The 17,370-nt window shown below is 42.7% G+C and overlaps 1 protein-coding gene across 5 annotated transcripts in view; it reads left to right on the top strand.

Annotated features, from left to right (window-relative positions):
• The window catches only part of RETREG1 (reticulophagy regulator 1), a 131,217-nt gene that overhangs the window by 89,232 nt on the left and 24,615 nt on the right, over nucleotides 1-17,370 (top strand). For all 5 annotated transcript variants that reach the window (XM_033935244.1, XM_033935243.1, XM_033935242.1 and 2 more), the window contains exons 3-5: nucleotides 6,858-6,942; nucleotides 12,457-12,594; nucleotides 13,486-13,538. In XM_033935244.1, the coding sequence (XP_033791135.1) occupies nucleotides 6,858-6,942; nucleotides 12,457-12,594; nucleotides 13,486-13,538 (276 nt within the window). The remainder of the gene's footprint in view (nucleotides 1-6,857; nucleotides 6,943-12,456; nucleotides 12,595-13,485; nucleotides 13,539-17,370) is intronic.

The raw sequence follows: 17,370 nt of genomic DNA, 5'->3' as shown, positions 1-17,370 counted from the left end.
TCAATGACTTGATCAGAGATCTTGGTCTCACCAAGTTCAATACCGAGCTTTTGATTTCTAGGTTCAAGCAGTCACAAATCAGAGGAAGAATCGCCAAGCTTTTTCCATCTTCTTCACCCATCAAGATGGGCTCTGCTTCTGCCCCAATATGGACCAGTCTGTTTAAAGCAATTGGAATTGCCTGTAACCCAAAATAGTAGCATCTCTTCATTGACAGTTCATCTAGGAGAATCAAAGCCATGCTGCTCCATAAATGAGAACAAGTACTATGTCTTTTACTGGCTCACTCGCACCTCAAAGAGGATTAAAACAACATCAAGACCTTATTAGGCGCCTTATAGTATGATGAGTACTTCTAGAAGGTCATTGTAGACATCAAAATGGTGGCCAAATTTCCCTGCTATCTCTGCTTTTGGGACAGCAGAGACACAAAGGTGCACTACCAAAGGCAGGACTGGCCAAGGCAGACCAAGTTTTCTGTGGGGAGAAGCAACGTAAAATGAACCACTGGTGAGCACCTGGAAGATGCTAATGCCACTACTGTACATCAAATTGGGCCTAATGAAATAATTTGTTAGAACTCTAGATATAAAATTGGCAGCCTTCAAGTACCTTCAAGACATCTTCCTAAATCTGTCTGAGGCAAAGGTCAAAGCTGGTGTTTTTGTCAGACCATAGGTAAAGAAGATCCCAAGAAGCTAACTAGGAAGGTGGAACAGCTTTGTTGCAGTGGTTCAGGGCTTCCTGGGCAATCACAAGACCAAAAACTACATGGAGTTGGTTGAGACTCTGGTGAGGGATTGCAGTAAAATGGGCTGTAGGATGTTTCACAAAGTCCATGTCCTTGATGGTCATCTTGAGACATTCAAGGAGAACATGGGACCATATTCAGAGCAAGGTGAGCGCTTCCACCAGGATATACTGGACTTTGAACACCGCTACCAAGGACAATATCATGAGAACACGATGGGAGACTACAGCTGGAGGCTGATTCGTGAAAGTGACTTGCAATATAATTGCAAATCTCAAAAAACTACTCACTTCTAAATCTTCTGTGATCAACTTTGTATAACTTTAATATAAATACATGTTAATTGTGATTCATATATTGCTTTTTATGACTTTATAAGAATGAAAAGATGAAAATTTGGCGTTTTCACATTTTAAATAGGTAAATTGCAAAATTTGACTATCTTGGTCACAAAAGCAAACTTTTATGGAAATAACAGACATTTTCTATACTTTTTAGGCATGAGCAATTAAGAAATTATATTTATTGTCCAGGAACAAAAATCAATCATGTTACTTAGGGCTCCTTTTACTAAGATGCGCTAGTGTTTTTAGCACACGCAGCAGATTAGCGCGCACTAACCCCACGCTACGCGGCTAGAACTAACACCAGCTCAATGCTGGCGTTAGATTCTAGCGCATGCGCAGCATTGTAGCGCGCGCTATTCTGCGCGTTAATGCCCTAACGCAGCTTAGTAAAAAGGAGCCCATAGTGTTTTATGTTTTAGACGTCACTTTTATAAAACTGCCCAGAGCATAGGCTGTATATATGTAAGGCCTTTTTGATGTAAAATAAATTGGTAAACGTTTGTGTGCGTAAGAGTAGGTGTAAATGTATGTGGATGTATTCTGTGTGGCCTGACCATAGCAAGGCAAAAATGCGTCCTGTTTGAGTCTTCCAGTGAGCCCACCTGACAGCTAGGGTAGGTCTAGGGTAGGGCAGGCAGCTGCAGTTCCCACTTGCTGCTTCCCTTGTTGGTTCTGGATTCAAAATGGCAGCTATGTCCTCTAAACCTGGGGGCGAGGAGCCTATAGGAAGGTAAGTGGGTGCACTACGAGGGGGTGCTATAGACAGGGTTACCATATTTTTTCTCCTCAAAAAAAGGACGCATGGCCCCACCCCATTCCGCCCACAGCCCTGCCTCTGTTCTGCTCCCCCAACCCCAGCCCCATGTAAACTTCATCTCTTCAGGGCCACATCTGGAGGGCATCTGCGCATCCACAGTTGCGATACAGTGACATCACATGCATGCACACATGCGTGTGATGTCATTGCGTCGCAGGTGCCCCCCAGACACGGCCCCAAGCTCAATGGTTTTCAAAAACCTTTAGTCTTCTAAAAAGAGGACATGTTCAGGTAAATCCAGACATCTGGTAACTCCAGCTATAGGGAGAACAATTGAAGATGCTGAGCAAGCAGGGGAGGTAATGGATGGAGCAGTATTTTGGTACCCTGCCAGTATTTTGGTACCTTGTATGACTGCACCAGCCACACATACCTTGCTATGGCCCTGCTCTGGGGTTATTCCCCCCTGTAGCTCCTTGTGACCCTGGGCAAGTCATTTAACTCTCTTTTTTCCCCCAGGTAGAAAAACTTAGATTAGAAGCCCAGTAGGGACAAAGTACTTTTATATAATATACAAATTGCTTTGCTTGTACTATAGACAGGCAGTATATAAAATGTATTACCCTTAATTTTATCTTTAATTTTTAAAAGAGAAAGTATGTGTATGTTTTTCCTTTCTAAACTTTTCTATATGTGCAAATGATATCATGCAGATCTGCCAAGTCTCCCACTAATCGCGCAGCAGCAGGAGATGACATTTTATGAAGTGTTTCCTTCTGCCACTAGATGGGGAGGGCCACTCTTTATGCCTCTAGCTGCCAATCAGCTGTGCCAGAGGTTGAGCAATGGGTGGGGATTGGTGGAGCAATGGGCAGAGTGGGGCGGGCTTGAAGCTGATCCTAAATCTCCCACTGAGCAGGTTGACCCCTTGGGAGCTCATTTTCTTGATGCAGAGGAAAGACTGTGACTGCAGGGTCACTTCATGTAAGGGTGAACATAAACAATACTTTGCCTGGTTAATCCATGCAGTATTTTTTGAAAGTACACACTTGTATCAGTAAACTGCTTTATTTCAGTTATTGCAATTTAAATCCTCTTCACTGCTTTTATTTTGTTCCCTGGGTCCTCTGCGAGCAGGCTTCTTACACAACAGTACTGAAGTTGGTTTGCATACCTTTATCAGGTTGACCTCTGTCACAAGAGACATCCCACAGATTGCTTGCAGCAGTTCATTGGCAGCACTCAACATGTCTATGGTGATTCACAGCCTGGCTGTCCTCACAGGCAGTGCAGAATGACAAGGAGTCACCCTGTCAAAATGTCAAGAATGACAACCTGATTGGAAAGAGGCAATGTCCTTCCTGCCCGGGTGTGAACATAGCAGTTTTATGAACACTGAACAGTCTGATATAGCACAAGGACAGTAGTTGATGAGTGATGATGCCATCATTTGTCTTACTGTGGAGATTTAACTTAATTGGAGGCCAAGGTTTCATAAATACTATGAACTGATGTGTTCATTCATGCCTACATTTGTAAACTTAACTTGAATACGAATCAAGATGGTGTCGAGGACGGATGCTTGAATGGGAAGCAGCGAGTTGTGGAGCTTCTTTTTTGCCTTTAGGCCATTTATCACTAAAGCACAACTCTAGCCCGGCATGGGAAAGAGAAAGGGGACTGTTCCCTCTAACCCTCCGGTGTCCGGGAACCCGCAGCGCATAATTCAGCCGACGATATCAGCTGCCTTTGCCCGTTCAACCGTGGAGACCCACTCTACTTTGGAGGTGAACCCAAAGGAGTTTTCGGGGGATCTTTGTGCAGGAGCTGCCCGGGCGTTTCTGAACCCGGAGCAGAGGTTAGCTCCTCCCCAACCCGGAAGTTTGTTGGTGCAGGGAGCTGCAGGAGCTCAGCATCCTGGTGAGGGAGGACTGGACTCCAGCAGAGGAGGGACGCCAGCACTGGAGCCTCAGCAGGACGGTGCTGGAAATGTAGGCCAGCTAACCCCTAACACCATGGAAGGAGAGGTGAGAGGAGCTTCTCTGGAGGTAGAAACATCAGTTTGGGGGAACTGAAAAGACCAGAGAAAATTGATATGGAGGCCCTATCTATTATGGACGCTAACCTTAAATTGAGTCTTTCAACTATTAAAACTGACTTTGGAACTCTCTATTCCAAGGTGCAACTAGCTAAACTAAGTGAGGAATTGGAGAAACAAGAAGAAAGTTTGAAAGAAGTAAAGACTGTTCAATTGGAATTGGTTAAGGAAAGATCCTTTATTTCTCATAAATTAGAGAACTTTGAAAACTCACTTAGGAAAAATAACTTAAGATTTTTGAGTTTTCCTAAATGTCCCGTCATCTCACCAATTGAGATGGCGAGAAAATATTTTCAAGAAGTCCTTGCCATTCCATTGGAAAATTTACCTCCAATTGTTAGGGCTTATTACTTAGATATTAGGAGACCTCAGGGGGAGTCTACTCCTAAGGAAAAATCTAAACATAATGTTGATTTGTCTTTATTTCTGGAAAATTCTCTTGAGGTAATTACGGATAGAACCACTCTATTTTTGACTAGCCTTGGAAAGTGATAGGGAATATGTTTTACGTTTATATTTCCGTCATATCAATGACAAGTTTTTGGGCTGAAATATTAGAATTTTTCCAGATTTAGCTCAGAAAACCCAGAGGCGCTGAAAGGAGTTCTTGGCCTTGAGGCCAAGAGCCCTAGCACTCGGGGCTACTTTTTTGCTTACATTTCTGGCAAAATGCTTTATTTCTTATCAAAATAAAAATTTCCTTTTTTTTTTTTTTTTGAGCCCAAACAGCTATTAGATTTTATAGGACCAAAGGAGGGGTTGGTTTCTTAGTCTATTGATGAATGACCTGTTAATGAGCTGTAGGATGGATAACCATTACCATTGATCTAATCTGAATAATTTTGTTCAATTTATTGGAATTTATTGAAATTTATTTCCTTTCTTGAATCCAATATTGCAGACTAAATAGTAGATAGTATTTCTAATATTTTTCTAGTATTTTTGTGTATTTATATGTTAAACTTTTTTTCTTATATATTCTGATCTTTTCAAGATTGTAATGCTTGAGGATAATTGTAAAAACTTATAAATTAAAATAAATAAAAGTAACTTAATTTTTTCAATTTCCCCATATACACTGTTAACATGAGCTGGATAGGCTTATCAGTATGTCTTTAAGTCAGTGCTCTAAGTTAGCCTGGTGTAGCACAGGTCCCTGTCTGAACTCTGAATTAGAGAATGACACAGTGACTGTTTCTCACAGCTAGCCACGGGTAATCCACAGGAACAGGGGAAAAAATTGACTGGTTGCTGCGGGTACGGGGACAAGACTTTTCACCATCCCATTGAGCAGTGAATGGTCTTATTCCCACAGTAAAGGATCTGCTGTGAGTCGACTCCCGGTCAGCAGTCCTCCTCCCTCCCTCCCTATTGCGGGTCCAACAACCTCCTCCCTCCCTCACTCGCTCGCGATCACAGTTACCAGCAAAACCCCCCCAAAAACAACAACCTGCGACTTAGGCGCTAAAGGGAGGGGATAGAGGGCTAGAAGGAAGAGAGAGAGGTGCAGCACCTGCAGGGAGGAAGAGAGAGAAGGAAAGGGAAAGAGAAAAGCTGAACCAAGGTGATGAAGGAAGAGTGAGTTCAATATTTCACTTAGCAGAGGGAGGGAGGAAAGAGAGAGTGTGAGAGACACATTGGTTTAAGAAAGGGGAGAAGCTGGACACAGGGAGATATACAAAAAGAGGGGAGATGGTGGGCATGGATGGGAGCATATGAACAGGGACAAAAAGGGGAATGCTGCATCTGCATGGGATAGTATATGGACACAGAGAGTCATGGGAGGGTATATGGACACAGAAAGAAGATGGCTAGACATAGGGGAGAATAAGAATGCAGAAGGAAGATGCTGGATGGGGGGGACAAAAGGATATAGAGGAGTGATACTGTACACAGGAGGAGGGGATCATAGAATGGTGAGATGATGAAGGCAGGGAGATAGGCACAGGGGGAATACTAGAAAATGATGTATAGGAGACATAGGGAAGGGAGATGCTGAACATGTCAATACATTCACAGAGAGAGAAGATAGATGGTGAGCATGGAGAAAGCAGAAATGCCAAATGGTCAGGAGACCTTAGTAAGTGAGTTAAGAGAAGACAAAAGAAAACAGAGACCAGCACCTAAAACCAACATGACTTGAAGAATAAAATGATGAGACAACAAAAGGTAGAAAAATAATTATTTTCTATTTTTTGATTAGAATATATCAGATTTGAAATATGTATCTTGCTAGAGCTGGTGTTAGACATAACTGGGGACCGCAAAGCCCAGGCAGTGTTTCTTTAGCTTTCAGCTGACTTAGGGCTCTCTCAGACTAGAGGGCAGTTGCCCTAGTTACAGTCCCCAACACTATTCCTGTCATATGTGACTGCAGTATTCTGTTAGCATGATTTTTCTGTTTAGCAGTCTGTAGTAATTTGGCTTATTCGGTTTTCTCGATAGTGGAGGGGATATTTATGAAGGGGAGGGGAGACAGGTGTTTTGTTGAGCCTTGCTCTGTTTTATTTGTGTTTATAAAATGCACTATTATTTGTACTGTATTATTTATGTTTATAAAATTGTACAGAATATTGTTTCTTTTTATATGTTAATAAAATAAGTTCAGTATAAAATCATAACTATTTGAGGCTTGTGTGGATGAGATCAAATGGCTTCAGAGATGGGTCGGGGATCAAGCTGGTGGGAACGGGGACAAATTTTTTTCTCCACATCATTCTCTACTATGAATCACTACCTAATTTGTTTGTTCAGGCTGTCAGAAATAGTAACAAGCCTGTGTTAACAGGTGATATACCCAGACCAAATGTCAACACCAAAAGATTTCATATTGTATAAAATCTGACCTATGCTGGCAGTCATCATGGCACAAACACTCACTGTACTTCAAATTTATTTTCTTAGTTTTGTCTTCTGGTTTGCGGCCTGTGTACCTTTCTCACCATCTTGGGAAGCTACATTCCTGGAGTCGTACTCTCCTACTTGCTATGTAAGTACCACTTTGTGTTTCTTATTTTTTTTAAATTCCACTAAAGATTAATTTATTGTATAATTCAGAAGGAAGAAAAAAGACTTGGACTCCTATTAAGCACAGGTGAATCTTCAATGTCTGCTTTGTTTTGGAAGACAAGACATTGCACCAAGTCAGAAGCCTGTGCAGGCCCATTTACGGTAAATGGCTAATCTCACTTACTAAAAGCATAGAGGGGCATAATAAAAAAAACAAAACGTCTAAGTCCCCTTTTGGCCTAAGGCCCTAAATGTTGAAAGTAGAAGCAGGGAAAATGTCCAAAAGCAGGGTTTTTTTTTATAATGGCCTGCCTCTACGTTCAGCTGTTTAAACGCCCAGACCACCACTACGTCTAAACTTACACCATATAATCAACCAAAAAAAACCCTAAGTCCCAAAAGTCCAAAACAAGGACTTTTAGGCGAAGGAGGGGGCCAGACCTTCGCCTAAAAGCTGGATTCTGTAACCGGTGCCTGTCAAAAAGAACACCGGTTACAGAATCCCCCCACCCCAGCAACGATTGGGCCAGGAGGGATCCCAAGCTCTCCTAGCCCGGAGACCCCCACCCCGTCCGACAATGATCCAGGCAGGAGGTAGCCCAACCCCTCCTGCCCAGGCAGCCCCCACCCTGGCCGACAACGATCCAGACAGGAGGGAGCCCAACCCCTCCTGCCTAGTCGATCCCCCCACCCCCACTAAGATACGGGCAGGTGGGATCCCAGCCCTCCTGCCCTCGGCGCACCCCCCTCCCACGATCACCCCCCTGAACGCCCGATTGCCCCCCCCCGCCTGACCCCCCCTCCCACCCGTACCTGGAAATAAGTTGGCTGGACGTCCAGGTCCTAAGCCCAACCATCCAACAGGCCCGCCATCCATCGAATGGTGGACCTTAGGGCCTGATTGGCCCAGGCACCTCAAGCCCGCAGTTTAATAGAAGAGGGGGTAAAGCTCCCACCTGGTGCTCAGTCCTCTATACATGTCTCTGCGAGGGACTGAACAGCTAATATTCATATTTATTAATGTTCATTTTAATATTCAGTAATGTCTAGTGTGGAAATTTACAGTTATCTTCTGTGCAAAACACTTCTCTGCATCACATGGCCACACTAATACCCGTCCCACCCCACCTTGCCTTGTTTTCTACATCAGTTCCCTTTTAAAAAATTCACAGGACTGTCTGAATTGAGGCTGTGGGAGAAGGGATGGCCCCACCCCCACCAGCTCTCATGCAGGATAAGTAGAGCAGAAATGATCCCTGCTGCTCCTTTGTTTTGTCGCATAAAGCCAAATGGTACCATAGTCGATTATGGTAGAGAAGGGCCATTCTGCCAAGCTGCCTTCCTCTCCTATCCTCTACCATTTTCAATAGATAAGTAGAAAAATTCCCCACACTTAAACCAACATCAATTCCCACCGTCCCCACAACCTTACTGACTTTTTCCTGAGCTCTCAACACCATCCCATCCGCTGTAGCTATATCGATTCCAGGCCTATTTATATTTCTGTATAGTGCTGGCTTCTATTACTTCTACAGGTAGCTTCTTTCATGCACCGTCATCTTTTTAAAAAACTTTTTGTTTGTGTGTTCCTAAAAAGACCCATTCTTAGTCAAGTATTACGAAAAATCATGGCTACTGCAAAAGCTACAGATTGATTTACCTTCTGTGTGGCTATTTACTCTAGCAAATTAAAACCTTTAAAGGCATTTGAGTAAGTGCTAAAGCCGGTTCCAAGTTGTCATGGGTCTGTTCCAGCAAGTTCCCATAATTCCCCTGTCACTGCTAAATATATCATAAACTGTTCTGCTTGGACATGGACTTGGAAAGTTAGACACTGTATCAGAAAATGTTAGCCAGCCTCACTGGCAGCTGCATACCTGTCTCCAATGTTGTGTGAACTTGTGAGCACCACTGAACAAATGACCACAGAGCCTGTCTGGTGACATGGATTTAATGTTCTTCAAATTCCGTGCCTTCTTTCTGTGTGTAGTTATGTGTGCTTTATTTACTGAGATGTCAAACTGCTGTTTACTCGAATGGCACTTGTAAAATTAATGAGCTCCTTGAAAAGAACATGTATTAAAATGAAGACCAGTATATTAGGGGTCCTTTTACAAAAGTGTGGTAAAAAGTGGTCTTAGAACTTGATTTTATTTGTCTTATGTCAAAAATGGCAAATTTACCGTATATACTTGACTAAAAAAACTGAGATTTTGGGGCCAAAACACATGGCCCCAAAATGATGTCTCTTCTACTACTATTTATCATTTCTATAGCGCTGATCTCTTTTATCTGTACTTGTCCCTTTCCCCTATATATTATAGTAGAGTTTATATACATTTCTTATTATTATCATCCCCCTCTTTACTAAGCTTGACAGAGCATGCCGGCACAGTAAGTGTTGTGATGCCCACAGGGCTTGAATGGTCATTGGAGAATTTGCCATGGGGCACTTGGCTTTGCGGTTTAGTAAAAGGGACCATATATGTTCATATTTTCAATTGATCTCAGGATTTTCTGGAAGAAGTGTAATGTACTTAGATTGAATTTGTTAAAAAGCGTAAATAAATAATTTCAAAAAAGTATCCTTAGAATGCCCTTCTGTGGATCTTTCCTGTACGCTAAGGCCATTTTTTTACCGCAACCCTAAAATGGCCACTTTTCAATTTTTTTGTATTACTGGTTATGTGCTAATGTTGCTGTTAGTATGTGACCATTTTTTAAAAATTTACTGCTCGACCACTTACCATCCCCCAATTTGTAAGCAGTAGAGGCTCCCATAGAATTCCTGCGCTAATATAGATACACAGTTTAGCGCAGGAATGCCTATTCTCCATCCTGACCCCCTCCCCCCGGTAAAAAAAAAATGCTTATTTTAGTGTGCATTTAGCATATGCACATTTGGCAGTTACTACAGAATGCCTGAACACATCAAGTGGTATGCTATTTTAAGCTGTGTTAGGCACACGTTAGCGCCTAATGCAGCTTAGTAAAAGGAGCCCTTAGTTTTAAATGCGTCCAAGAAACAAAGGTCATACACAAAGAGTTGGTGGTAGAGGGGCGTCAAGCTCATGTTCCAGGAATTACGAAGTAGCACAGTATTGCAGCCGATGTCCATTCAGCCCATCCAGTCTGTTTAATTATTCTGATCTGTACTACAGATTATTTATTTGGAATATCTGATGCCTTTATGAAGAAATTTGCCCAAGATGTTCTACAGCAAGTCTAACCCAGACATAGGAAATAAACAAATACAGTAGTAAAAATATTCAAATAATAGTAAACACTGTGGCATAATATGCTACTTATAATATCAACACAGTATATATTAAGACATGGTAAATGGAGATTGAACATAGACCAGGCTTGTCCAAAATTTTTTTTGTTATTGGTGACCACATTTTATATTTTCTAATATTTGGAGGGCCAAGATATACACATAAGAACATAAGAATATAAGAAAAGCCAGTCTGGGTCAAGCCAATGGTCCATCTAGCCCAGTGTCCTGTTTCCACAGTGGCCAATCCAGGTCACAAGAACTTGGCAAAAACCCAAATAGTAGCAACATTTCATGCTACCGATCCCAGGGCAAGCATTGGCTTCCCCCATGTCTGTCTCAGTAGCAGACTATGGACTTTTCCTCCAAGAACCTGTCCAAGCCTTTTTTTTAAACACATCTACATTAACCACTGTTACCACATCCTCTGGCAGGTTTGGACTCTTAAGCTTGGAAAGAGACAGCTGAGGGGGAGATATTATTGAAGTCTAGAAAATCCTGAGGGGTGTAGAATGGGTAGAAGTGAATCGATTTTTTTTTTTTTTTTTTACTCCATCAAGAATTACAAAGATTAGAGGACTCTCAATAAAGTTACAGGGAAATACTTTTAAAACCAATAGAAGGAAATATTTTTTCACTCAAAGAATAGTTAAGCTCTGGAACTCGTTGCCAAAGGATGTGGTAACAGAGGTTAATGTAGATGGGTTTAAAAAATGTTTGGAGAAAAAGTCCATAGTCTTCTATTGAAATAGATATGGGGAAGTGCTGCTTGCCCTATGATCAGAAGCATGGAATGTTGCTACTATTTGGGTTTCTGACAGGTACTTGTTTTATTTATTTATTTAGATTTTTATCCCGTCCTCTCAGTAGCTCAGAACGGTCTACAAGCAAACATTCACAGTGGAGTATATTTGGACAATACAAAGACTATAGAGTAGTTTAAATACATTTGGACAATACAAGGACTATACAATAATTTAAGTAGAAGTTTTGAATGGAGAAGGGAGGGTAGAGAGGAGGGGGTAGGTTTAAGGGGGGGGGAAGTGTAGATTGTAGTTGAATTTTAGTTGAAGAGAAGGGTCTTTATCGCTTTCCGGAAGGTCATCAATGAGTTCTGTAGTCTGATTTGTGGGGGGGAGTTGGTTCCAGAGTTGGGGGGATGAAGTGGCTGTAGGAGCGTTTGCGGGCGGTTTCTGACAGGAGGGACCTTCCTGAGGGGATGCACAGGCATTTCTCCATTTCTGAGTGGAGGGGGCGGGTGGGGGTGTACAGGGTTAGCTTGGATTTCATGTAGGTAGGGGTGGTGGTGTAAATTCTTTTATGCGCAACTACCAGGGCCTTGAATGCACAGCGTTGGTTAATTGGATTGGCCACTGTGGAAATAGGAAACTGGACTAGATGGACCAATGGGCTGATCCCATATGGCTATTCTTATGTTCTGTTCACATAGTGATATCAGAGACCACCCTGTTACAGAAAGTGTGATGTAATGTAAAATCACCATTTATGTTAAGCTTTTGGCTAATGCTTTGGGTTCAAGGTGGATTACAACATAAAAGGTAATTAAAAAGAAAAAAGCAATACTTAGGGCTCCTTTTACTAAGCTGCTGTAGCGTTTTTAGCGCGTGCTGCTCCCCGCGCTACACAGAAAAACTAACGCCAGCTCAATGGAGGCGATAGCGTCTAGCGCGCATGGCATTGCAGCACGCGCTAAGCGTACGCTAAAACCGCTAGCGCAGCTTAGTAAAAGGAGCCCTTAGAGTATCTGCATACTAGTCAATGTAGTGTTAACCACTTTGATATCCGCAGAGGAAAGACGGTATATTAAATAAAGATAACCATAACCATTAACATCATCTGAAGTGGCTGATATCAAATTCACCAATACAATATAAATAAGAGTACATTGAAATGATCAAATATATGGAACATAAAACAAACCTTCAACATCCTTCAAGCCTCATGCCCCTAAAATTGCATCTCTAACCACCCAAAACCCTCAGCCCTAATCTCACAGCTCTCATCAGATTCCACTTACAACCAACCAAAGCCCAATGTTGGTTCTAGTCAAAACTTCATAATCAGTTATAAGATTTGTAACTTGGCTCCACTCATCATACGCCACTCACTGTTTTTGTGATTTTGAAACAGGAACAAGAAGAAAACCCTCTTTTGATACTATTTAATTTGATATATCATGCTCTTTTTCTATTACAGTACTGTGTGCCTTTTTATATCCACTGATAAAATGTAATGAATATGGACAAAAAATCTACAACAGGATCAAGCCTGCTCTACCATCACTAGATTTTGGATTCAGAAATTACTTCCACCGAAGGAGTAAAGAGAGATCTGGTAACGTCAAATCTCTTGGTTTGCCTGAAGCCTTACAGATCGATCTGACTTCAGCTCTCTGATTTTTCTGTTTTCTTTCTATTTTGTTTTAAAGTCTGCATTGTATTGATTTGATAAGATTCATAGCATTGGTGCAAATGAATGGGGAAGTGCCACCAAAATGGTTTCTACCATTGCCTCTCTCCGGTTTCTCTCACCTTGTTAACCTTTGTGTACTGTAAATACAGTATTTTCACAATAGATTGAGCGCCTAATGTTCATTTCCAGAAACACCTTTGGTGTTTTAGCTCATGACAAGTACCATGCCTAATATCACCTTTTTCTGGTGTTCTTGAGGATTTGTGAGATACATTCTGCCATGTATAGGTGACAGAAAGTATCTAAGGACAGAGAGATGGAAGCAGCTTTTAATTCCAGCATGCCATGGCTTCAAACCAGGTATCCTTTGAGGGCTGTTTTCTTAGCCTTATATGCACAATGTTTCACAATGCATGTATATTTAGCCCTCTTTGAAAAGGCTTTCCTGAGTAGAGGATAAGGATGTTTGGTGGTGAGGGAAGGGATTGGACTATAATGCAGGTAAACTCTATTTTCAAGTCTACCTGCATTATTTTCTTTGCAGAATCTACCTCTATGAAGAGAGAGAACACAAAATCTGTGAGTTTAAAGTGCCCCTGCACTTTGCACCAAAGAAGACAGTTTGAAAATTGTCCTCTGTATCCAAGTCATCCTCTGTTGGAATTAAAGGTTTTTCATCTATTCTGTGTCTATGATATAAATAAATTATATAGGCATCTATAGCAGAATTTAAGAAATATAATTAGGCCAAACTAAGTGTATGTGGAAATATTAAAGAGTAACTCTTCGTTCTTTCTTTCTCACATCTACCAGAAAACCCAAAAGACGATGAGAGCAAGTTGGATTTATCAGCCTTATGCCCTGAGGTAAAAAAACAAGTGTTTTTGGCTTGTGCTCTTCCTTTATCCCATACTAGATTTAAGTTGTTAAAATACTGGATAATTAGATTACCTTTCAGGGTAGACACCTCTCTTCTTTGAGGTCTACAGAGAGATCTGTTGTCTGGGGTAACAAAGATATGCAAATTAACCAAATTTTTGCCCCATTATATGGAAATCTAATGATGAATGCACACTTCTGGTTATCCTGAAAACCAGACTAGTTTGTGGCTTTTGAGCACAGCAGGTGCCTGTCCCAGACTGGAGCTTGTTGAAGTAACACAGAACTTGGGGCTAGATTCACTAAGCAAACGATTGGTTTGCGAGCCCTTTACGACCAGATTTCCTTCTAACATGATTCACTAACGCCTATAGCGATCTGATCCCAATTGTCCCATGCAAATTAGTAAAACCCCATGCAAAATAGCCAAGCGATTGATTCACTAACAATTGCTTGGCTATTTTGAGTCGGGTTTTACTATTGGCAAACCCGACTGCTGCAGACCTGTAGGTAACTGAGTTACCATCAGGTCTGCAGGTATTTTAACAGGCCTGCCTGTCTTTTTTATTCATTTTTTTCCATGCCCCATAAAAAAAATTAAAAAACAGGCAGACCTGTCAAAAAAAGACCGAGGGCTCCCCCCCCCGACAAATGTGAGGGCCCCCCAGCGACCCACATATAGCAGGAGGGATGCCCACTCCCTCCTGCCACCACCCGATACTGCCCTCCCCGCCCGCACGAATATGGCAGGAGGGATGTTAACTCCGCACAGCCCAACATGGCACGACCCATCCACACATGAACAGCCCGACCATGTTAAAGTTGGGAGCAGGAGGGGTGCTCATTCCCTCCTGCTCCTAGGCCAACCACCCCCCTGGCCCACCCACCTGGTACCTGTAAAATAGTTGGGCGCAGGAGGGGTGCCCGGTCCCTCCTGCTCCTTGGGCAAGGCGGAGGGATGCCCGTCCCTCCTCCTGCTCCTACGCACTGCCAAAATCTTTGGGAGCAGGAGGAAAGTCCTCCTGCTCCTACTCTTCGGCTGGCCGGCGCCCAATAGTGGCCTTAGGCCCCGCCCTGGCGCATCATCTGATGCACGGGGAGAGGCCTAAGGCCCTGATTGGCTGAGTCGCCTCAAGCTCCTTCCTTTAGCACCTCAGCCAATCAGGGACTTTCTTAGGAGGAGTCTAAAGAAGTCCCTGATTGGCTAAAACAATGGCCAATCAGGGACTTCCTTAGACTCCTCCCTAAGGAAGTCCCTGATTGGCTGAGGTGCCAAAGGGAGGATCCTGAGATCTAAATAGATACATTAGAGACTGAGTAGCTGCGTGTGGTCAACAGTGCTTCTCCCCTCAAAAAATTTAAAAACTGAGTCTTTTATTAATAATAGTAATTTTTTTATTTTACTCTTTTCTGTGTTAAATAAAAATTTAGGATAAATACAAATTAATATAGGCATACAAACGTGCCTCTTAAAATAAATGTGATACAAAGAATAAACATACAAAAAAGAATTGCTCCTGAGGGCCATTAAGACTCTAAGATGGGCATTTCTGATAGAACGTCTGACTTTGGATGTTTCCCACAAGACGTCCCAAAGTCCATTTTCAAAACCACTAGATGTCCAAATTGTTTTCTGAAAATTACCTATTTAAACATCTTGGCCTTTAGGATGTCTAACTTTTTTTTGGCCATTTTTGAATACAAAAGCATCCAGGTTCAAAATATCTAAACCAAGCCCATTTGGACATGGGAGGGACTAGCATCTTAATGGACTAGCCACACAGACATGCCAACAGGGCAGTGAGGTATCTTAGGGGACACTGCTGTGAACTTCACGTAAAGGGTACCAGGTACCTATTTTACCAGAACCCCCTTATAGTGTATGGTGAGTCCTCCATAACTCCTCAAAACCTACTATACTCACCTACCACCCTATATAGTGTCAACTATATAGCAGTATAGGTGATTTTGGGTGGGTTTTGGTAGGCTCACACTTTCCACCATAAATGTAGTGAGTATTGAGTTATATGGGCCTGAATCCCCCCTCTCTGTGGTTCACTACATTACCCACCAGGCTACTCCAGACACTTGTTTGCTGCTGTATTAGGATGTCCCATAATATCTGCAACTGTCATAGAGGCTGCCATATACTGTTCTTTCACATCTTTAGAGGGTTGGAGGAATCAGTGACCACTGAGGGAGTGTTTGGGGGGGGAAGGCATGGTGGAGCATGCTTTCTAAACTAAACTAAACTAAACCTTAGGTTTGTATACCGCACCATCTCCGCGTGCGCAGAGCTCGGCACGGTTTACAGAGTTTGAAAGGAAAGGAACTACAAAGAAAGGATATAGGAGAGGGACTGAGGAGATAGAGGGGGACAGGATACTAGAGCACGGGAGGTGATTAGATTTTTGAAAAGAGCCAAGTTTTCAAGTGTTTGCGGAAGGATTGGAAGGAGCTAGAATTTCTGAGCGGGGATGAAAGATTGTTCCAGAGTTCTATGGTTCTAAAGGGGAGGGATGTTCCAAGTTTTCCTGCGCGGGATATACCTTTTATGGAAGGGAAAGATAGTTTCAGTTTTTGGGAGGATCTAGTCGAGAGCGGGTTTGAGGAATTCCAGAAGAGTGGGATAATGGGAGGGAGGACGCCATGTAGAATCTTGAAGGCTATGCAGGCACATTTATAGAGGACTCTGGAGTATACTGGGAGCCAATGAAGCTTGAAGAGGAGTGGGGAAACGTGGTCGAACTTGCCTTTTGCGAAAATAAGCTTGGCTGCGGCGTTCTGAATTAGTTGAAGTCTATGGAGGTTTTTCTTAGTTAGGCTTATATAGATGGAGTTGCAGTAGTCCAGTCTAGAGAGGATGGTGGATTGGACGAGGATGGCGAAATGAGAATGATGAAAGCAGGGTCTTACTTTCCTCAACATATGGAGGCTAAAGAAGCATTTTTTTACCAGGGAGTTGAGGTGATCGTTGAAGGAGAGAGAGGAATCTAAGATGATGCCTAGGACTTTGCTTGAAAACTCAAGCTGAAGAGTGGGGCCGGAGGGTAGAGGGATGGAGGTGGGTAAATGGTGTGAGATTGGGCCGAGCCAAAGTAGTTTGGTTTTGGACTCATTCAGTTTCATTTGTACAGATTGGGCCCAGGATTGGAGGTTCGTAATACATGTGGAGATGTTCTCAGCAAGGTTCGAGAGGTTCGAGTCGGTTTCGAGGAGGATGAGGATGTCGTCAGCGTAGGAGTAGAGAGTTTCTAGGGGGGATAAATGAAGGAGTTTCAGAGAGGACATGTAGATGTTGAAAAGGATAGGGGAGAGGGGTGAGCCTTGCGGGACTCCACATTTTGGCTTCCAGGCGGGGGATGCCTTCAGTGGTCATCTGGTTAGTTTGGGTACTTTTTGGCACATAGACACTTGGAAAACAGGTCTAGCTCTTGTCATCTAAGTCAGTGTTCTTCAACCTTTTTACACCTATGGACCGGCGGAAATAAAATAATTATTTTGTGGACCGGCAAACTACTAAAACTGAAATTTTTTTTAAAAAACCATCGCCGCCCCGTCCCCGCGAGCTCGGTCCCACAAACCATCTGATCCCATCCGCACAAGCCTCAAATAGTTATAATTTTATATTGAACATATTTTATCTCTATAATAAAAGGCTAACTCGCGCATGCGCACTCCTATCAGCGTGCTTCCGTGATCCGTATGTCCGTGGCCGGCAAGAGTGCACATGCAAGCTTACAACAGCCCGCACTCACGGTCTGGCTGGCTCACTACAGTTTTTCGCAGTGGCGGCTCACCTGCTCCGCCTTCCTCTTC

The sequence above is a fragment of the Geotrypetes seraphini genome, chromosome 2 (assembly GCF_902459505.1).
Source record: "Geotrypetes seraphini chromosome 2, aGeoSer1.1, whole genome shotgun sequence".
In the NCBI taxonomy this organism is placed as follows: domain Eukaryota; kingdom Metazoa; phylum Chordata; class Amphibia; order Gymnophiona; family Dermophiidae; genus Geotrypetes; species Geotrypetes seraphini.
This window is presented reverse-complemented; position numbering and strand designations above follow the sequence as displayed.